Below are 21,782 nucleotides of genomic sequence, written 5' to 3' on the forward strand. Positions count from 1 at the left end.
TGATTGGTGCATTGTTTGTTGCTCAGAAACGTGGCTCATCTACCAGGTAAATTCAAATTCAAAACTACTTTATTGATTTGGTTCAATAAAGTGTAGTATTTCTGCATCAGCGCTTTGTTTAATAGTGCTGGAAATGGTAAGAGATGCACAGCACTGATCTGTTCAGGATGCCACACCGCTCCAGGGTCATGTCCATGTCTGTAAAGGTTCTGCGTGGCACATCCATGGTCTCGATGAAAGCCTTTCTGTAGGTGGCAGCAAACCGGGCCTCTGCGCTGGCTCTCACCGCCCGCAGGGTGTCTGTGGGGTCAAAGTACTGCTCAAACCTCCGACCGCACGGCGCTCTTATAGCCAGAAGCAAACTGCCTGATTTAGGTGTTGGTGCTGTTTCTGAAGGTTCACACCGGGCTCCCATACTGAGCTGTCCATTAGTCCCTTCCTGCTCCAGTGTCCTGCTTTTGGTCACTTCTCCAGACAGGTTGAGCTGTACCATCATTTCATCCAAGTTCTTAGGCGACCTCTCCTGGGACTGCCTGGTCGGTATGGATGGAAGGACTTGGTACTTGTTTAGAGATGCTTTAGGAACAGCATCATGCTCCTGCGGTAGCAAGTGCAGAAGTTCCTCCCTGTTCCACCGCCGGGCCTGCCGAAGCTCAGGCTCAGACAGGGAGCGGACGGTTCCGTCCGGCTTGCCCCTGAGATGATAGTTTGAGGCCTTCGGGTCGATGTGTGAACCACTTGGATGTAGCAAGCTGTCAACGGCGGGTCTGCTCCTCCCTTTCGAAGACTTTGGTCTTGCTAAATGCATTGATAACCTCCCTCAGCTGCTCCACTTGATGATTTACAAAGTGTCAAGAAAACACTGTTAGTTTACACGACGACTCACACTGAGAGGCCTTTTAAGAATTAAAAACTACTGTAAAAACAAGCAAAGATACTCACAAATGTATATGAAGCGCAACTGGGTCGTTTACCTTTCACGCAGTTGGAGGAGTTCCTTTCACTTTCAATCGGCGTCGGCAGGCGATCTGGTAACCATGGTAACCGGCTAAGCTCGATTGACACCTGGCGTTGGAAACGTGCAACTACAGCCAACATTTCATCTTAAACTAATTTTGAAGGACACTGGTGGTTTGATAGAATCGCCCCGGACGAGCTAATCCTACCGCGAGATGAAACTCAAACTATTAGAAACATTAAGAACTAAATCCACGGGGGACACTTTGTTTCTGCAAACAAAATAAAAATCTCGTTGTGTTTTTAAAGAATTGCTCTCAAGGTTGAATATTTAAGGTCTGAACAGTCTAAATGTGTAAGTTTTTATAGCAAAGAAGAGCTATCAATGTTATCCTTAAAAACCTAGTAAAGGTTACAAAATATTCGTCTTTCAGCAGGAGACTGACAAAACATACAGCCAGCCAGAGCTACAATGGATTGGTTCAAATCAAGGCATATTCTTGTGTTAAAATTCATTAGTCAAAGTCCAGACTGAAATCCAATTAAAAATCCGTGTCAACACTTAAATTTTCTGAGCCATTTACAAAAACAGATCTCCAGCTTTATGCACCAAGCACATTGCAGCAAAATGTGTTTCAACAAAATGTTGGCCCAGTTAAGATGAATGCAGAGGCACCAGTCAGATTAAACATCGTTCTGCACTCTTTATTTAATAAAAGGGGTTACAAACAATGTAGTTTAAAATAACACACAATTTACATTCAATGAGTCAGCACTTTTGTGGATTTAAATTTCTATCAGCCCCAGGACAAATGTATTAACTCTTAATATGAGCTGGATAATTAGCAATACAATTTTTACCAGTCAACAAAATGTTCAAGTATACAGACTTTATTCAACAATGCCACTTGTATTGTGCATTTTATTTACCAAATAAACTTCTGAAATACTTATACTACTTTTGCTGAAATTGATTTAAAATGGGAGATTTTTTTGTTCAAATCTTTTCTGTTTTTACAATAAGATTACATATAAAAGGAACATGAAGCAATTAAATTACCGGCAATGTTTTTTGCTTATATATGGTATCAAACTAGATTTAAATAGAACAACTGATAGGCTATTTACTGGTATTAGGTATTAGGAAATTACGGTAATCATTTTTAAGACTAATTATTTGGTTGATGAGTAATGTACCCACAGTTATCAAATGCCTCCTGCTTTTTAATTTAAAGAACAGCTAAGAAACAGTAAAATGATCAATTTAAGTTACATGACAATGAGACCAAGATAAACATACAATATTTTACCTAAAATTATAATGCACATAGATACAATCAGTGTGAAAAATTACTCTTAGATATAGAACACATGCTGGGATAATCATACAGCAGCAGCAGTTTCCACAGCACTCCAGCAGGAATAATTTACAGACGGATAAAATCTAGCACTTGTTCCCTTTCTATGGTAAATCAAGCAGGTTGTGTTTCTGGTAAAGTTCCTCTGTGATCTGGTACACCTCACAAAGGAGAGGCACAGCCTTCCCCAGAACGTCCACGACCTGCTCAGGTGTGCCGGCGTTCATCACTTCAAAGAAAGCCGGTCTTACAGGGAGGCTGTAGAAAGCCATGCCGGCTGACTTACGGATCAGCCACGGGTGGTGCTGGGCCAAGGACTCGTTGTAGGCGTCCCTGCACATGACTGAAGTCTTGTCGTCTTCCTTGCTGGTCCGCAAGCGTTCCAGAAAGAGCTGAAGCCACCTCAATGCACGGTGGAGCCTCAGCAAAGTGCGGCAACCCGACTGAGGATAGATCCCCTTCTTGTCCACGTCCACCAGTTCATTGTCCAGCTCAAACTTGACCATGGACTGCACTGTGGCGTAGTGAGGGCCGTTCTCACTCTTCAGGAAGTTCATCAGGATCTGGGTCTTGCTGACAGCGTCTTTAGAGATGAAACCGAAGAGGCTCCCCAAGCTGTTCAGAAGCCTGTTGACAAGACAAACGGATATACCCTGTGAGCACTTTTATATTTTCTTACTGCAGTCAGTGTGCTTACAGTAGTCTAGCTCCGAAACATAATCATATAAGAGTTGTAAGAATCTACCAGGCTTAACCTCCAGTGTTTCCTTTTCAAGGCCCATGTATATATGAATAAGAAAATTTATCAGTGACAACTGATTGGGTCATAATCATAATGCTAACATAAATATTGAAAAGACTCAAATATTCCTTTATGCGAGACATACATATATTTATTCCACAAAAAGTTGTGTGCTTCATGCACTTGTTTGCTAATTCTAATGAATATTAAAACCGAAATTTTAGTTCCACAATCAAAATATTACATAACACCAATTTAAAAAAATCAGAGATATGAGATCTTTGCCATCCTCTGAAGGCTACAGTTATCCTTGCTACTTGTGCACCTTGTTTTATCAGTTTTTCCTCCCCCTGAACTTTCTTCTACAATGAGTGGATACACATTTTTCTGATCATAAACCAGTATTATCGAAATGAACATCAGAAATTTTACTTTGCTTGTGGAATGATATATTTTATGTATGAGACTCACATTTTTGATAAAATTAGAACAATAAATTAACTTTTCACTGCAGCACTGGAAAGCTCCATCAGTAAAAGGAGTGGTGTTGTCAGCCATTACTTCCAGCATCTGTTAGGCAATTTCAATATGTTTTTACATTCCTGCTATTATTTGTACATCCCTGTTGTTTTGTACTGTTATTTCCACTTCTTGTAGATTGTCTACTGTTATTTCATGCACAAATATGCATACAGTCAAAAAAAAAAAAAAATCCAGCTCAGTTGCACATTTTTTTAAAATCAGAGTATGCTGTTTTTATTAATTGCCTAGTTTGTTGGGGTTTTTTTTCTTATGCTGTAAATTAGTCGCTGTATGGTTCTGATTTTGGTTTCTTAGTTCTGATATTATATTTTTATCACTATGTTAATCTACATGCTTTGCCTTTTAGTACACCTGAATTTTCCCATTGAGAAATAAAGTTTATTTCTGTTCTAAATTAATTTACTGAGATGCAGCCCTACTTCAAGCAGGGGTTCTAGTTTATTTTTCAAATAAGGAACTCAAGCTACAAAGTGCAAATGGATTAACTAGAAGGGACGCCGTCCTTGAAACAAATTCTCCTTGTGAAAAGCAGATAAGCAGGAAACAAAGTACAAAACCTATGTGAAGAATATGGCTTCAAGCTAATCAGCAATGAGTTTGAAGCTAAAGTGTCTAAAGAAGCAGAAGGAGGCTGGCAGTGTCATGGCCACACGTTAGTGATCCAACCTGAACACGTCACTTGGAAAACAACAAGACCTGAAAGGTGACTAGATTCAGCTTTCAGGAATCCAGTCATTGTACTTTACCTAACATGCTTTTAATTTATAATTTAACTTAATTAATTAGCACAAGCCTTGTACCTTACAAAAGATACTTTTTCTTTAGAAATATCCAGCTATTTTCAATTAATTTAATCTAGCCCATTACTGTGGAGGATTAAAACACGACAAAATATTTAACAATCACTTACTTCACAAGACCTCTCCATCCAGAAACGTAGTGTTCGATGTAGATTTCTTTTTCTGGCGATAGACACAATTTAAAACTGTCCAGGACCTCCTGCAGACAGAATTTCTGGTTCTCCGAATCTGCCATTGTGATTTTTTTTCCACTATCAGGAAGCGAACTAAATAAGTAAAAGATAGCTGTTTAACAGCGACCGACTCTTGGAAGTGGAGTCAAATGTAAAGGGAGAGAGTAAAATGTCGAACACATTACCGGTGAGAAAAGCTCAAAGGGATGGTAATAAAATTCGTCATTGCATTTTTTTTCTGCAAGTTATTCCTGTTCTTAAATCCATACCTACTGCGCAGACTCGAACCGGAAGAGTCCCGGAAATGGAAGAAATGCCTTCAAGATAAAAGTACATGGAACGTTAAGTCAGACGCCTGATTTACTTTTATAATTGAAAATTCGTCGACAAGCCAAATAACGCATATATTCTAAATGTTATTTACACATTTATGTGCAAGGAATATGTAAGAATAATCACATTTACATTAATTTTGGTTTAACATTATCAATCAAAACTAAACGTAAATCGTACTATACTAATTTACAACGTTTTGCAGGAAGCCTATTTTGTAAAGTGGTATAAAGTTTTAAAGTATTCATGGAATTGCGATTTTGGAGGATGCTTTGAAATGGCTTTATTTTTGAAAGCCATTATTTTGGAAGCGCTTACCGGATGTTCAGTTGTAGCCCCCTAGCTTAATCCTTCTGTATGAAACGCATGCACAAGTTTCAACAAGCATTTCTTTCTCATTTACTATGTTTAGATAAACTATTATTAGAACTTTAGCGGCATTACCCATTAGTCTACAGAATCCAGCAGCGGGCAGATAATACAAAATGCCTGAAATAAAAGTAACACCTTTAGGTGAGTACTGTAGCCTTTTATCCCGAGGCTAAGCTAGTTCCGTCATCATTGCATCTTTAACTTCAATTTAACAACTTTAAACCTGCGCATGGCGTTTCACTCTCTTCCAGCAAAGCTTCGGGGTTTTTTGTGCATGTGTATCGATAATAAAATAATTGTTTTCAACATTTTCACTCACTTTTTCTAAGCAGAATTGTGTTTGTAGATTCTCAATTTCTGTGTTCCCTATCCAAGGTGCTGGACAGGATGTCGGTCGCAGCTGCGTCCTCGTGTCCATCGGAGGCAAAAACATCATGATGGACTGTGGGATGCACATGGGATACAATGACGATGTAAGTGAATCTAAAAAATATAACTACGTGTGTATCTATTAAAAGTTCAGGCCTGTGCCGACACAAGGTCAATTTCATATGTTGATTTAAAACTTTCAAAACACTTATTGGAACGGTACCATTGTTAAAGGTGTGTAAAAATTCTTTGAACAAATATATATTTTATTTTTATTCATAAAAGGTACATTGTGTAGCTTTTATAAATAGTTTTGGTTGGTCGGTGTTGTAAATAAAGTCATTTTGTATGTCAAAGTTTTTCCTTTTATCTTCTTTGAACAGTGTTGTTTAGTCAAGTTAAATGTCCACATAAACATGAAGTACATGGTATATGGACAGTGTCTGTTTTTTTTTTTATTCCAGAGGCGTTTCCCAGACTTTTCCTACATAACACAGAATGGCCGTCTGACAGACTTCTTAGACTGCGTGATCATCAGGTTTGTTGTGTTTTTCTTCAATGCTCCATTCCTAAAACATTCATGCAACCAATCTGTGTGCTCACCTTGTTCCACCTGTTCTGATGCTCAGCCACTTTCACCTGGACCACTGCGGCGCCCTGCCTTACATGAGCGAGATGGTAGGCTACGACGGACCCATCTACATGACCCATCCCACCAAGGCTATTTGTCCCATTTTACTTGAAGATTTCCGGAAGATCACCGTTGACAAGAAGGGAGAAACCAACTTCTTCACCTCGCAAATGATCAAGGACTGTATGAAGAAAGTGATTCCTTTGAACCTCCACCAAACTGTCCAGGTGCCGCGCTGATGTCACACTTTCGGATGACTTTATCTAATCCCATCTTGTTCTGTGCCAGATGCTCGCCCCGTTTGATGGCAAATCAAGCTGTTTCTGTTGTGCTCCTGGCAGGTGGATGATGAGCTGGAGATCAAGGCGTACTATGCAGGCCACGTTCTGGGAGCTGCTATGGTGCACATCAAAGTGGGATCAGAGTCTGTGGTCTACACTGTGAGTGTAAACAAGTTTGCACTGTGTCACAGCAGGTGATTGTAATGACTGCAGCCTGAGATAAATCTCTCTATCTGTTTTAGGGAGACTATAACATGACGCCAGACAGGCATTTAGGGTAAGTTGCTTTTGCCATTTTTCACCGGTGGTTGTAAAATGTTGCTTTACTGCAATTCAGCGCAATCCTACAGAAATAAAGCATGTAGCAGATATGAAGAGAGGCTTACTCATGTCAAAGGGAGCTTTGCAAACTTATTTTTAATTAAAATGTCTTATTTAGATGTAATTTTCTTATGTTTAAAAGAAATTTAATAATTTCACCCATTTGAATGTAAAATGTCTGGTTCAAATTGTAAAACTTCACATAGATTTAAAAGAGCTGTTTTTGCAGAGAGACATCACCCTATTAAACACATAAAAAAAACTACATAAATGATGAAAACATTTACCAACAATTTTACCTGTGTCTTTAATGACAACTCATTGTCTATTGCCCACATTTAATTCAAGCAAATCTAAGTGTTTAAAAAAACTGAAGAGAAGAGAACTACTAGTACAAGAAGAGTTTTCAAGTATTAAAATGAGTCTTAAATTATATAACATTTTGTATATCAGTGTAAAAACATAAAAAAGGAAAAAAAATAAAAGTTGGATTTTTGTGAGAATTTATGACCCTCAAATTTTATTGGATTTTATGAAAAGTTCTGATCGAAATTCACAAATTATTGCTTAAGTTTAGCCATTTTGGTAGTGGGAATAAATATCTTCTAAATTGACTTTATTCTGCCAAAAAGTCAAATTTGTTACTGTAGAATATGTTTTTACTGTTAAGAACTCAGACAGAATATGTTTCTTCTTGGCGATAAGGCAGAATATTATCGTTTTGATGACATATTTCTTATATGCAGGATTTTAGGCAAGTCCTGAAATGACCCATTTACAGCCTAAATATTCTGAATACATTTTTTATAAAACAATTCATTGTGTTTTAGCTATCAAACATATGGTATACAAGTGGTAGATATTTGCCATTATAAATTACATATAAAGTTGGATACTTGGTATGCAAAATTAAGCATCATTTGCATAACCCACCGCTAGATGGCGGTGTGTTTTATATAGAGTGTTTCCAGTGCATTCCTTGGTATATGTAGAATAGTCTATAAAGGGTCAAAATGTTGCTTATTTCTTATTTTGTTAATGGAAAACATCAGCTAACAGACTGTTTGTAATTAAAAATAACCTATTCTTCCTCAGAAAAAACCTTGTGCAATAACTTAAACCTGCTACGTTGTTAACATGACTAAAAAAAATTACATTTTGGGCATGTTCACATTATAAAGGTTGGACATTTGTAAAACTGTGACCCATTTTACCACATACAAAACTGTATCAGCAGTGTAATCACCAACCAAATGACTGGAGCACAAATGGCAGCTGCAGGCTTGTTGATAGTAGCACGGCTATACACAGGGAAGGTAAATGAGGTTTTTACTCCTTTTTTTTAGTAATTATATTTATTGGTTTTTAACGTTTTGAAAAACAAACAAATATAATACAAGACAAGAACAAGAGAACAATCCAGCTCTTAAAGTTACATACCTATATACGAGCATATGCGTACACATACACACATATACATACCTACCAAAGAGAAAAGAAGGGAAGAAAAAAAAAAAGACAGCAATGGAAGACAAATGGTCTATACCAAAACATTTCAGATGTTTACAATTCGGACATCCTCAAATTACAAATCCTCTCCAAAGAAGAACCGAAGTTTCAAATCCTACATAAGAAATAAAAGGTTCCCAAACTTTGTAAAAGTTATTTTCTTTATCATGCAGTTTCCTCGTTAAATAGTCCAGAGATATATAGTCCAGTACTGTATTTAGCCATTGTGATTTACTTGGTGCTTTGTCAGAAATCCAATTCAGTACCACACATTTTCTTGCACAAAAAGTAAGCATTCTGTAGAGTTGACGTTGATATTTACCAGTAATACCGGCGTCGGTTAAACCAAAGGTTTTTACTCCTGGAAGAGAAACTGTTGTGATGCAAAATATGCAAGTTGAAATTGTGCATCTACACATTATCACATCTGATAAGTAGCTCAGAAAATACTTTTTGAAACGAAAAAAAGAGGCTGCGGTTACAGTCAGATGCTAACAGTAAAAAGAATGTCTGTTGAAATTTATTGGTAAAAACAACATTGTTTGTTCTGTATTGTAAGTAGAAATAAAACATGCTAAAGCCTAGAGTGATTGTGCAGCTGCTACATTTTCAACATTGTTTGTTTTTTCTAGCGCTGCTTGGATTGATAAATGTCGTCCTGACATCCTAATATCAGAATCAACGTACGCCACAACTATCCGTGATTCAAAAAGATGTAGAGAAAGAGACTTCCTGAAGAAAGTCCATGAATCCATAGAAAGAGGAGGAAAGGTAAAAATTAAATCTATTCTAATTCAGTATTCTGTTACTGAATTAGAATGTTGTGTGACATTTCTGCTTTAAAATTCCCCAGGTCCTTATTCCAGTTTTTGCTCTGGGACGTGCACAAGAGCTCTGCATCCTGTTGGAAACATTTTGGTACAGTTTACTTTCAAACAAAACATCAAAATCAAAGCTTGAAGCATTTTTACACATTTATGTCAAAGGAAGAAAATAAGAAAGCAAAAGCAGTGATGTGTGGAGATAATTGCAGCCTGTTCCCTGATATCAGATGCAAAGTTTTTTTTCTGTCAAATGATTGTTGACATTCCAGTTAAATAAAATAAAACCTCTCAGCAGGAGGCAATTACTTCCTGACTACAACACAAAAAAGCAAGGCTTCTGTCTCGACAGCTCATTATATAAGATGCATTCATTTTATTAGGCCTGAAAGAGTAATTGCATGATATTAACATTTTCTGTTCACTAATTAGGCTGCCTTTAATTCCCTCTTTGCACACAGGGAGAGAATGAACCTAAAAGCCCCGATCTACTTTTCCACTGGGCTGACAGAGAAAGCCAATCATTACTACAAGCTTTTCATAACGTGGACCAACCAGAAGATCCGAAAAACCTTTGTACAAAGAAACATGTTTGAATTTAAACACATCAAAGCCTTCGATCGCTCCTATGCAGATAATCCTGGGCCAATGGTGAGTTGGCTTTTCTCCCTAGATGTTAAAGTTTCAAACAACTACAAAGTTTTTAAGATAAGCTTGTTCTTTCAGGTGGTGTTCGCCACACCGGGTATGCTGCATGCTGGCCAGTCTTTGCAGATATTCAAGAAATGGGCTGGCAATGACAAGAACATGGTGAGTCTTTTATGCAAAGGAAAATCTTTTTATGTTCCTAAAGTCCTTATTCCAAATTTTGTATAAAGTAAAGTTTACTTCATTCACATATTTTATGATCCCATGTTCGGAAACTTTGTCCTTAAGAAGGAAAAGTAGCAAACAACAAGCACACCTCTCTCATCCAACATCAGACAAGACACAAACAATACATTTGCTGGAGTTAAATTATTTATTTTATGTAGCATTCATGTAATTAATTTACAGTTTAAAATTAACTTGTCATTTATTGATATATATACAAAAGTTTAGCATGAAGAGGAGTGGCTTGGAAGAAAAAAAATCTTATGTAGAAAACATGAAAAAAATCTTTGAAATGAAACAACACTCTACTTCATTATACTTTGACAGCTTTATTATAAAATTGAGCTATTGCTTTTTGTTTGTTCAGACAAGGTTTGTTCTGTAAACAGAACCATTTGTTTTGTTCTGATTTTTGGTGTTATAAACTGTTTGATCATCTCAAATTATAAATGCTGTTTCTTTATGTATTTTGAATATAATTTGCAGAATCTAGTAGTACACCAAATCATGAAATTGTATAAATTTTAAGTTGTAAAACACTAAGATAGGTTAAAAGCACATTTTAAGCACATCGATTTCTGTAATGATGTTCTAAAACAGGACAGCAGTATGGTCGTCTGTTTTCTAATCACACCAAAAAATGAAAATTTTCCCATTGCTTTGATTATGGTGGGAACAACCTGGTCTCTGTCTATCAGTTTGAAATGATCTGTTTTGAAAAAATGAAAATACCTTATTTTTATTTGTATATGGTAGCACTAGGAAGTTTTCTATCCTCCTTAACTGACACTACTGAATGATTATTAAAGAAAAATATTCTCTTTAAAGGTGATTATGCCTGGGTATTGTGTGCAAGGGACTATTGGTCATAAAATCCTTAATGGGCAACGAAAACTGGAGATGGAAGGAAGATCAACGGTAAGATCTTTCTTTTCTTTTCAGATAACTAACATATTGGGTCAGATAATGCATCTTTCTTACATCTTATCTTTTTTAATACACTTTTTAGACTTAAAGTGGAGCATAAGATCCTTCCCAAAGCAAATCAAATCTTTAAAAAAGGACACAAAACTGTTCATTTTGAGTAGCATAAAGGATTTTATTTTAAGAAAAGCTAAATAACAATTAGTAGTTTTTGCTTCACCTAATTCAAATTCTGTAAAAAAAAATTTATAAAAAAAAAATTGAATGATCAAACATACTCTAAAGCAGGGGTTTTCAAAGTATGAAAGGGTGAGCCCCCCTTCAAGGAGCACAATGCCTGCTGCGCCCCGTGGAGAGGTGGATTTGTAAAAACTCCACCTTCAGCCCCGCTCTGGCCAAAACCAGTGATGGCATAGTTACTTTGAAAAAGTAACTTTAATCGGACTACTAATTACTCCTTGAAAAAGTAACTTAGTTAGATTAAAAGTAACGTTTTAGTTACTTTCAGCAGCTGCTAACAACAACGCTCAGCCTCCTGTGAAAATCACATTGAGCTTTGCCAATACTTAATTTTAAGTTATTTTATAATGGTAACATCAACAATGTGTCTCCAGTGATAAGGTTGAACTGAAGAGGAGATTGTAGAAAAAACAGTACAAAAAATAAAAAACATGAGTAATTTGTGTGGTCCACTGTTGTCTGGAAAACTCTAAGAAGGATTTAAAGCCCCCCTCCCCCCAGCCTCCAGATTCTGCGTTACGCCCCTGAGTTTGATGTCGCAGCGCACAGAGCTCCTCCTGCAGCTCCACAGCTCAGATGGCTGCGACACTTACCGTAATATTAATAATTATAACGGTGCTAACTTGCCATTATAACTATTGCCAACTACGGACACGTTTATTCGTCGCTGTTTTCACGTTTATTGCGCTGTTCATATTGGTCTCGATGTTTGTAGTTTTCTGGAGCGCAACGTGAAGTTCGATGTCATTGAGAGGTAATAAATTAAGTTGACATTAACAAAGACACAGCGGGACGGATCATCCTGGAAATGATGAACAGGAGAGACTGAGTAAAACTACCTTAATGACGGACAAATTCTGGGATTTATTATGAGTCTCTGCTTATTTCCAAGCCCAAATGAGCAACTTCACGTTCAAAAACGAGCCCAAAAAGGCGCAACCCGCCACTCATTAAATTTGCAAGCGACTTTCAAAAGATGAAGCCCAAAGCCGCTTATAATAATCGGACTTGGCGACAGAAACTGAAAATAGTTCCAGTTTTTCCACCAACAAAATGCGCATCTCCCTCCATTGTTTACATTTCTGTTGCATAGAGACGTCGGTCACTCGACAAGACGCGTAGAGGAAATATGATTAAATAACAAAAGAAGATAGTAACGCAAAAATGATTTTGATAAGTAACTGTAGTCTGACTACTGGATTTGAAATAGCAACGCGTTAGATTACTCGTTACTGAAAAAAGTGGTCCGACGTCAGTAACGTTACTAACATCACTGGCCAAAACATCCTCTAAGGGAAACATTTCCACTGATCCCGCTCCACACGCGCACCCCACAGTACCAACTTTTTCCTAAATCCACAGAGTTGACCGTGTGCGTAAAAGACGTTTCTCTCACATCAGTAGACAGCAAGCAGATAGCTTTTCCGGTTTACTTTTTCCCTCGCACCGCGCCTCCCCTAAAGTGCTCTGGCGCCCCCCAGGGGAGGCGCGCCTCACACTTTGAAAACCGCCGCTCTAAAGGAACACTATAGTATTGCATTTTAGGCAATAAATAGATCGCACAATTGTCAGAATAATCATAAGCTGCAGCCCTGTATAATTAAGCTTGTTAATCTTTTTGTCGGTTTGTCCTGCATCCACATCTGTCTGTGATCGCTGCAGTTGGATGTGAAGCTCCAGGTGGAGTACATGTCCTTCAGCGCACACGCTGATGCAAAGGGCATCATGCAGCTCATTCGCATGGCAGAGCCTCGCAACATGCTGCTGGTGCATGGTGAGGCTGCAAAAATGGAGTTTCTCAAGGGGAAGATTGAACAAGAGTTCAGTAAGTGCTGCTGAAGACACGGCCTCAAATATCTGTTGTTGTTTTACATCTGGGGGCAGAAGGGATTTTCAGCCTGATTAATTCTAAACTCTCTAAATGGCAGGTATAGACTGTTACATGCCAGCCAACGGGGAGACGACGGCCGTGATGACGAACCCCAGCGTTCCTGTGGACATATCGCTCAACCTACTCAAGAGGGAGATGGTTCTTGGAGGTTAAGTGTTATCTAGTGGTTTTTGTTCATCCGGCTTTTTGTCATACTTTATGCTTCTTGCCGCCTTCGTACAGTAACTTGACCCAGATCAGTTGGGATGATAAGGTCGACCAAGTAAATCCGAAACAGCGTAATTACTGAATGCATAAATGGTTTTCCTGATGTCATTTTATTGCTGTGGTTTGGTAATTCTTTGATTCTAAATTTTAATAAAGCCAAAAATTTGCTTAATTATTTACATGATATATATGATCAAATCAACAATACGTGCCCTCCATTTATTCATAATCATCACCCTTATCAAAGACACTAGTAGGTCCATAAAAAATACATTAAAAATAGAAGTTATTAATTAAAAATTATCAGTACTATTAGTGAGGATTTTTATGTAATAAATACTTATCTTATACTGCAGTAGCATATTTTCATTCTGATGTAGAAAATGCATTAATTGAAGTATTTTTCAGTGTGTAATACCCTGCAATAAGAAACTATAGTTTTTCTTTCAGGTACAAGAATTTTGAAAGCCATGAAAAAATGTTCTGTTTTGTTTGGTGTAGAGCTGCAGCCAATGAGTATACTTTAAAAAATGTTTTCTAGTTTATTTGTTAAACTCTATTGTATATATATATATTTATTTTCTTTTTTTAAAGGCCCTCTACCTGACCCTAAAAAACCCCGCACCATGCATGGAACCCTCATCATGAAAGAAAATGTAAGTTTTTATAGTTTTGGGCCACATGGTTTGTCAGGAGTATCTTACCACTAAAACACAGCAGAACTGCAGTAAAACCTGCTTTCGTATGAGTTACAAAAGATATTCAGTTTGCGCTTTAATGCTTTTCTAAAATGTATTTATTTTAATTGTCAAACAGCGATATCAGCCTAAATAAGATCTTTGTTGTTGAGTGTCCTGGAGAAGGGAGATGATATTGTATTAAGACATACAATAGAGATGGATTTCAAAAAATGTAATAATAGACCACCTTGTGTTGTTTTGAAGTATTACAGTTTTTAATGAAATATACAAAGTATAAAAGGTTCAATTGAGTGTATTCTCTCTGTTTCCATACATATTGTTGTCGCTAAAATGAATTTTTTCAGTTTCCTTGAAAGTTGGAATTTTTCAGAAAGATTTAAAGTCACAGCTTGTCCTCCAGAGTTTTTTTTTCCCATAAATTTGCTTAAGCGTTGTATCTTAATGATTTCAGCTGTGTTTACATTTAAAATGTCAGCTGTCATCAGGATGCAGATGCAAATTGCAAATTGTATCCAGCTGTAATTAAAAGACTGCCAGTTTTTCTTGCCTATTAAACCAACATCTGAGTGCATCTGTTGTTGCTCTGCTTATGACATTCTGTTGCATTCATCTCATTACTGTGTTTTTTTTATTTTGTTTTCTGGTGTCTTTTTTTATGCAGAGCTTGAAGCTGGTGTCATCAGAGCAGGCCCTAAAAGAGCTGGGCCTCAATGAACATCAGTTACGCTTCACCTGCCGCGTGCAACTCCAGGACCCGCACAGTGACTCTGACACGCTCCACAGAATCTACACACACCTCAAGAGGTCAGAGCACTTCTCACCTTGCCACCTCCAACTCATTCTGCTTTGTGTTGCATTTCATCCTCATCTTGAATGTTTTGTTTTTGGTGTTAGTGTGCTAAAAGATTACACCATCCAGCACCTTCCTGATGGAACAGTCATGGTGGAATCCATCGTTATAAAAGTCTCCTCTTCGGCCGAAGATGCCAACGCCAAAGTCCTGCTGCTGTCTTGGAGTTATCAGGTACAGCTGCGTCATTTTATTTGTCATTCCTATGTCAGACCAATAAAAAAACTATTGTTAATTTAGAGACATGGAGAGTTAATGAAAAATCTGTTTAATAACTGCTTAAAGAAAATGTTTTAATCCAACCAATGAAGCTCATCAAAATGCATATTCTAATTTATTGAATATGTACAGAAAGAGAGCAGGATTGGTTTGGATGATTGACATTCTTGAAAATCTTTGAATTTCAGTTAGGTGGTCTCAAGGTTGGGCAGTGCTTAATTTCATTATAAATTCCTTGAAAGTGGAATTTTGAAAACTGCAGTTTTCAAAATGTAATGTTTGATTAAAAGACTAAATTTGTTAAACTTTATTTACAATTAAAAACAGATATTTAATATTAATAAGCATATTAATATTAACATATAGATTTTTTATTCCCACTCTCTGAAGTTAAATCAGACCAGATTTTTCTTGTTTAAGGTTAGTTAGAATTATCAAAATGATTTATATTTATTTGATAAATACAGAAAACCTAAGAAAATTCTTGATAAGTGCTTGAATTTCACTGTGGGGAAACGTGTATGAACTCTGAGAGACATCTTTTGCAGAGTCCCCTCCAGCAGTTGGCGCCCTGGGCCATCACCTATACAGCCAATGCCAAGAGAGCATTAATGTAGCAACAGTGCATGGATCATTGAAGTGCACAACAAAGACAAAGTTGCAAGAGGTGCACAGTCAGCAGGCGATCGCTCTGATTTGCACGTGCCTTAACTTTCCTACACAATTTATAATTGGGACAGTCATAGAAAAAAAACTATATTCTGAGACTTTGGTGTTTCCCTGTTCAGTTTTATTTTTCCAAAATGTTGCAGTTCTCAAGAGGAAATATGTTTTTTTGCAAGAATATCACCCTTGTTGTTGGTGTTTGAGAAGTATATAGAACAAATACAAAATGATCAAATTGAAGCCCTCACTGTCATTTTGGTTTAAAGCAGGAGGAGAAATCAAGGTCCTCTTTTCAGTTCTTCGAGGTTAGTTCCTGTTATTGTCATGAATCAAATGCATATAGTGATGAATGTGCCTTTGCTAATCAGAACTGAGACACATATAGTTCAGAGGAATGAAATGTTAGTGTTAGGAAGGAGAGGCTGAGATTTGTCCAAGATTCTGAACATTCAAAGAAAGCAATATAGTCATGAAAGCAGCAGCAGTAGGCAAACTATCTAATTAGTCTTTCCAGAGCTTAAGTCAGACACATGTACAGAGTTTCATTTTTGCCATGTGCAGTCTTGAGTTTACTCTGCAACCATAATGCAGAAAGAGAATGACAGTCTTGTGGAAACATGGTATTGACGGTGATGGGTTTAACTGTATAGAGTGAAAGTAGTTGTGTGGGTGGACAGAATGTGACAGGGGGCTTTGTAACAAAAAATAAACAATGAAACCAGAAGGTGGAGTTTCCGTGGTCTCCTGCGTTCCACGCACAATGCAAATAAATGGCAAGGGGAAAAAAGACAAACCTGATGTTGTGTTCTACCTTATGTATGTAGGTGTCGGCTATGAAGATGGTTCCTTGAATATTTTTTATTAAATGTCAAAGTACATCAGGAAAACGTTTACTTCTTGGATTTTTTATTTATGCTTCATATAAATAAATAAGTTTGATTAGCAATAAAAGTTTGTCTTATTTTAGTTTTAAACATGAGTCATATGAATGATTTAAACACACTAACAAATATTTCCAGCGTATTTCTGTAAATTTAGATATTTGAGGCTTACAGACTATGACTGCTAACAAACTGAATGCTAATATAAATTGAGATTATCCTTTATGATGTCCATTTTAAGAGGCTATAAATTCTTAAAAGTGTATAACATTAAAATCTCTTTTTGTTGTTTGCCTGTTTTGTTTCCAGGATGAAGATCTGGGGAGCTACCTATCATCTCTGCTCAAGAAGGGCCTTCCAACTTGACTGTTTTCATCTTGATTATTTTTTTAGTTGTTTTTGTTTGTTTGAGTAATGTAACTTGGAAAGATTTGACTTTTAATGGAAAGTTTCCAACACCTGCTCTTCTGTGCAAAAAAAATGTCAGTCGTCGTCTTGTCAACATAAATACTGAAGCTACAGCTACTTCCTTTTTGTTAGAAGAGACACTTAACAGTCTCCATTCCCATTGATCAAATGACTGAAGCTTCCAGAGAAATTCAGATTTTGATTATTTTATTTTGAAATTTGCCACCACTATATACAGTTTTACAGAAAGAGCTTAAATTTTTAATTTTGTACCTATTTATCCAGTGTTTGAGTTGTGTATTTACATCGACACTAGTTGTAAAATGTGTGCACACCTTTGTTTAAAAGAGACCTTAATGCATTTACATACTTTTACTTTCAATGTGATATGTTGTATGTTATACAGCATATCACAATTCCTGTACAATTCAGCTGAAAAACAAACCCATTAATTGTAAAATATAAAAAAAAATAAAGCCAAAGTTCTGCTTTTCATAAGTTTTCACATTTGTGTTGAATTTATTTCAGCTGTCAGGTTGGATAAATTTACATTTGCCTTCAATGTTAAGCAATCTCTTTAATCTTGTAAAAGGGATAATAAATAAAAGCAAAAATATATTACAAGAATTGGATGTCTTTCTAAAATTGACCAAAAGAGAAGATGAAAATGGGTCAGGGACATAGACAAACATCTGTGGCGTATAGTAACAAAGAAAGAGTTGCAGAATTTTTAGCAACTACTTGTTTTACTTGTGACAGAAAACATCTGGGCTCTGGGAGCATTTTCTATGGTCCAATGAATGTGTCATCACTAAAATGGTGATTTTAGTGATGACAAATCAAAACCCCACAATATCCACAATGGACCATGGTGGTGGACTGTAACGCTCAGGGATTAATTTTGTGCAGACAGAACAAGAGTGTTCATCAGAGTAGATGATGTAACCAAAAAATGTGTCAGAAAGCTCAAGATGAAGAAGGGTAGAACTGAACCTGAAAGGAAATCTGGATAAGAGATCTCCTCACAATCTGACTGATTTGCAGAATTTGTTATGCAATAGATCACTGTTGACTGTTTTTCAGTCCAAAAATACATTAAAGTTAAATGGTTCTAGTATGCCATGTATAGTCCTATCATACTCTAGTTCTTTGGGGATGTGTGAATGCAAAATCGCACTCTGATGTGGACCAAAAAAGCAAACTCCGGTCTGTCTATAAACCTAGGTCTGGGTTTGGTTGAAAGTGAACTGTGGTGCTGTTCAAATGTGAATGCTAAGTGGACCGGAGACTACTCCAAAAGTAGTGCTAGATTATTGCATGTGTTTAACAGTAAGAGAGAAATGGCTCATAGTTTATTACCAAAGACAAAATAGAAAGCCTGATGACACTAAAATCTGACACCATTCTATTTTTGTTAGCATTTTACGAATAAGGGAGTTGCAGTCAGGTCTTCAAAGGTTTTTGTGTTATTACCTTCAGTGGTTCTTGGTGCAGCAACACCAGAGATGAGGAGCTAAATGATTTTTTCTAATAGTTTGGTTCATTTCTCAGTGTAGGGTGAAAGTAAACCCTACCAGCTGAAAATGTAATAATTTTTGCTACTTTAGCCTCCCATCGAACTAAGTCTACTAATCTGTCAGGTCTGCAAACCTTTTAATTTTTATATCACAAAGTCTTTGCATTTTACAGGGTTCTCTGTACAGGTGTCATTATCTCCTTCAGGTCACTTGAGATGGTGTAAACGCCCCTTCTCCTGCTCACTATTCCCCAAAGCCACGTCCTTTTTAGGTGCTCCCATCTGAAGTGGCTGGTGGTTATGTAGTAGAGCACAGGGTCCAGGCATGTATTGAGGATGATGAGCGCCATGGTAACTCTTCTGGCGTTGTAGATGGAAGTCCGGACGGAGCAGTTCTGGATGACCTCCAGGCGCTGAAGAAGGTGCAGGAGGTAAACCACATGGTGTGGCAGGAAGCAGAACAGTGTGATGGCCAGGATGGTGTAGATGACCCTCACAGCCTTCTGAGCTGTCTTGGTGCCGATCATGGAAATGCGTTTGGCTGCCAGCGGGTAGCACACCACGATGATAACGGAGGGCATCAGGGAGCCAAAAACCAGGCTGACTATACTGTAAGACCTCAATCGGTCGTTCCACTCTCTGGTGGCGAAGTTTTCAAAACAGCTGTGGTCATCCCCTCTCTCCAGTGGACCCATGAGTATGAAGACCAGGATAGCCACTCCACCAAAACACCACAACGCCACACTTACCAGCAGAGACCATTTTGGGTTCCGCATTCTCAGGTAGGTGTGTGGGTACACCGTGGCCATGTAGCGGTCCACGCAGATGCAGGTCATGAAGCAGATGCTCATGTAGATGTTGGCATAGTACAGAGTCCCAGTGAGTTGACAGGCAAAATCTCCAAACTCCCATTCATTCTTATGGAGGTGGTAGTGGATCCGCAAGGGCAGCATGCAGAGGATGATGATGTCCGCCGCGGCCAGGTTGCTGATGTAGACACTGAAGGCCGTTCGAGGGCTGGTCCGGATGGTGAAGACATACAGCGCCACCAGATTTCCCGGAAGGCCTATAATTAAAGCCAGGATGTAGACCGTTGGGAAGAGATAGTACTGGAATTCTGCTTTAGGGTCGGAGCAGCTTGTCTGGTTCATCATGGGAGATTGTGATGGATGTCTTTGTTTATGTTCAGATCAGGGTTTTTTAAGAAAAAATACTGTAGGTTGATTTTCAGAAACCAACGTCTCCTGTGAGGGAAACGAGAGATTTATTTCCATTCAGTTTTTCCATTATTGCTTTCACACAACTAAACCAACCTATTGAAAAAGTATAAGCTACTAATTATTTATTCTTAGATCACCACATGGACTCCACTAATACAGTCAAGGTTAAATTTATTCTAACAAAAACAAGGATGTGATTGAATTTTCAGGTCCATTTGAGGACTTGCAGTAGCGGTAAAGAATGAAGTGAAACGAGGCTGGAAAGTACCAGCCACAAGTATAAAAGACAGAATTATTCCTAAATAACACTGCTTATTTAAGAATAAGCAGTGTTATTTTAGACATGTGTTGAAATACTTTTAAAGTTTTGCTCAAACTTTAACCCAAAGTTAATTGACTTTATCAGATCCATCACGTTGCCACGTGTTTAACAAACATCTCTGTTTGTTTGAGGTGACATTTAAAACTTCAAAAAAATTTAGTCATAAAGTTACTTACTCAGATTTTTAAGGCTGCCAGATCCCTAAAGCTCGACCGCAGCTTCAAAAAACGTGATAAGACCTGCTGCTTCTCTAAGCACAGTGTGAACATAAGCTGCTGCTTTCTTTTTTGGTGCAGCTTCCTGTTTCAATGTGTAGATGTACTGTGATGAGTAGGAAATTACAGTGTTTGAAGAGGCTGTCAGCCACCCACAACAGCTTACTGACATGTGTTTTGTTACTAATTTTATTTATAGCATTATTGTATTCTTAAAGTGACCAGAGGAAATCTCAGTTCATATTTAATGAAAATTCAAGATAATTTTGAGAGAAAACATTGATAGGAAAATTATTGTCTATATTGTTTTGTAACCTCTATATATTATTTTATAAAAATGTATATCCATCTTTTGCTTGCTGGTAAAGGAAAATCTTAATTCTTAATACTTTGTAGTTAAATTAAACACCGTAAAGCAATCATGAAGTTATTTAATTCAGAAGTTCATAGTAAAAAAAAACAAATGCACCATCTTCACAGCTTTTCACAGGGACAAATTATAAAATTGGAGAGCTCTGTTATTTTCACATCATAAACCATAAACAATAAATAATTTAAATAAATAATTTCCATTTTACTACGTAAAGTAAGTATTTAATACAATTGAAAAATGGAACTTAATATTTGGCACAGAAACCTTGTTTAAATAGATCTTCTCCAGACCTTTTGGGTCTCTGAGCTGTCATTGAGTTTCAGCTCTTTCCAAAGTTTTTCTATTTGGTTCAGGTTTGGAAACTTGCCACTCCAGGACCTTAAAATGCTTGTTATCAGGCCACTCTTTAGTTGTGCTGGTAGTGTGGTCATTGTCATTCTGATAAGCCCAGCATCTTCAATGGTCTTACTGGTGGAAGGGGGTTGTGGCCCAGTTTTTTTTCTCTCTTCAATATGGTGCAGTCGTCTGGTCCCCTAAGCAGAAAAGAACCTCCCAAAGTTTTCACCTTTTTTTAAAAAGAAAATAACTTTGCTATATAAATTGGAGACTTTCTTTTGGATATTTCCTATTTTCATTCATAATTAGTGTGGAGATATTTATAGATCTTTTTAAAGTATATTGATTTTTAATAAGATTGCCAGGAACTTTAGCATTTTGATTAGAGGGATCTGAAGTGTAACATACAACTTTTTAAAAATTTTCTGCAGTTTCACTAACTTCACTAAGAGCCTGGCTTTAAGATGAATTTGTAGACAGATGTTTTACCTTTTTATTTTTACCAATTTAAATAAAATTAATTTCATAAAGATCTCTGTACAATTGAAAATATTTGGGAAGGAAAAACAAAACTCTAGATATTCAAAGTGGGCACAGACAACACTCCAAAACATTTGCAGTTGTAACAGCAATCATACAAAGTACTTTATTAGGGGGACTATTTTTTTAATTTTTATTTTAAGTTGGAAATGTTTATCCTTTTCCTTTTACTCCCACAAAGTTTACAGAT

General features: G+C 37.1%; 4 protein-coding genes across 5 annotated transcripts; 1 reads left to right on the forward strand and 3 right to left on the reverse strand.

Moving 5' to 3' along the window:
* Positions 1-51: 51 nt before the first annotated feature.
* On the reverse strand, positions 52-1,064 carry ubxn10 (UBX domain protein 10). 2 transcript variants are annotated; one of them, XM_044128166.1, is made up of 2 exons: positions 975-1,064; positions 52-832 (listed from the first exon to the last, which is right to left on the reverse strand). In XM_044128166.1, exon 2 carries the CDS (start codon positions 806-808, stop codon positions 119-121), a length of 690 nt encoding a protein of 229 aa, XP_043984101.1. In that variant the 5' UTR covers positions 809-832; positions 975-1,064; the 3' UTR covers positions 52-118. The 2 variants fall into 2 exon arrangements, with proteins under 2 accessions (XP_043984101.1, XP_043984100.1); XM_044128165.1 differs by having other exon boundaries at positions 943-1,033.
* A 577-nt stretch (positions 1,065-1,641) lies between these two features.
* On the reverse strand, positions 1,642-5,143 carry LOC122837855 (ceramide-1-phosphate transfer protein). The gene is made up of 2 exons (XM_044128169.1): positions 4,511-5,143; positions 1,642-2,942 (listed from the first exon to the last, which is right to left on the reverse strand). The coding sequence occupies exons 1-2, from the start codon at positions 4,633-4,635 to the stop codon at positions 2,420-2,422; spliced, it is 648 nt and encodes a 215-aa protein (XP_043984104.1). The 5' UTR covers positions 4,636-5,143; the 3' UTR covers positions 1,642-2,419.
* Positions 5,144-5,237: 94 nt separating this feature from the next.
* Positions 5,238-17,504, forward strand: ints11 (integrator complex subunit 11). The gene is made up of 17 exons (XM_044128167.1): positions 5,238-5,419; positions 5,654-5,751; positions 6,112-6,185; positions 6,277-6,505; positions 6,620-6,718; positions 6,802-6,836; positions 9,022-9,160; positions 9,243-9,307; positions 9,672-9,861; positions 9,937-10,020; positions 10,912-11,001; positions 12,910-13,072; positions 13,176-13,286; positions 13,940-14,001; positions 14,708-14,850; positions 14,941-15,070; positions 16,972-17,504. The coding sequence occupies exons 1-17, from the start codon at positions 5,392-5,394 to the stop codon at positions 17,026-17,028; spliced, it is 1,797 nt and encodes a 598-aa protein (XP_043984102.1). The 5' UTR covers positions 5,238-5,391; the 3' UTR covers positions 17,029-17,504.
* A 133-nt stretch (positions 17,505-17,637) lies between these two features.
* LOC122837839 (lysophosphatidic acid receptor 6) lies at positions 17,638-20,400 on the reverse strand. Its single transcript, XM_044128168.1, has 2 exons — positions 20,305-20,400; positions 17,638-19,830 (listed from the first exon to the last, which is right to left on the reverse strand). The coding sequence occupies exon 2, from the start codon at positions 19,738-19,740 to the stop codon at positions 18,754-18,756; it is 987 nt and encodes a 328-aa protein (XP_043984103.1). The 5' UTR covers positions 19,741-19,830; positions 20,305-20,400; the 3' UTR covers positions 17,638-18,753.
* Between the last annotated feature and the right edge of the window lie 1,382 nt (positions 20,401-21,782).

The sequence above is a fragment of the Gambusia affinis genome, linkage group LG01 (assembly GCF_019740435.1).
Source record: "Gambusia affinis linkage group LG01, SWU_Gaff_1.0, whole genome shotgun sequence".
Classification (NCBI taxonomy): Eukaryota; Metazoa; Chordata; class Actinopteri; order Cyprinodontiformes; family Poeciliidae; genus Gambusia; species Gambusia affinis.

Coding starts and splice junctions, on each gene's coding strand:
- ubxn10 (XM_044128166.1), bottom strand. CDS start 808: ATGCATTTAGCAAGACCAAAGTCTTCGAAAGGGAGGAGCAGACCCGCC.
- LOC122837855 (XM_044128169.1), bottom strand. CDS start 4,635: ATGGCAGATTCGGAGAACCAGAAATTCTGTCTGCAGGAGGTCCTGGAC. Junction 2,943..4,510: donor GGATGGAGAGGTCTTGTGAA/GTAAGTGATTGT, acceptor TCTTGTCAACAG/GCTTCTGAACAGCTTGGGGA.
- ints11 (XM_044128167.1), top strand. CDS start 5,392: ATGCCTGAAATAAAAGTAACACCTTTAG. Junction 10,021..10,911: donor CTGGCAATGACAAGAACATG/GTGAGTCTTTTA, acceptor TTCTCTTTAAAG/GTGATTATGCCTGGGTATTG. Junction 14,002..14,707: donor CCCTCATCATGAAAGAAAAT/GTAAGTTTTTAT, acceptor TTTTTTATGCAG/AGCTTGAAGCTGGTGTCATC.
- LOC122837839 (XM_044128168.1), bottom strand. CDS start 19,740: ATGATGAACCAGACAAGCTGCTCCGACCCTAAAGCAGAATTCCAGTAC.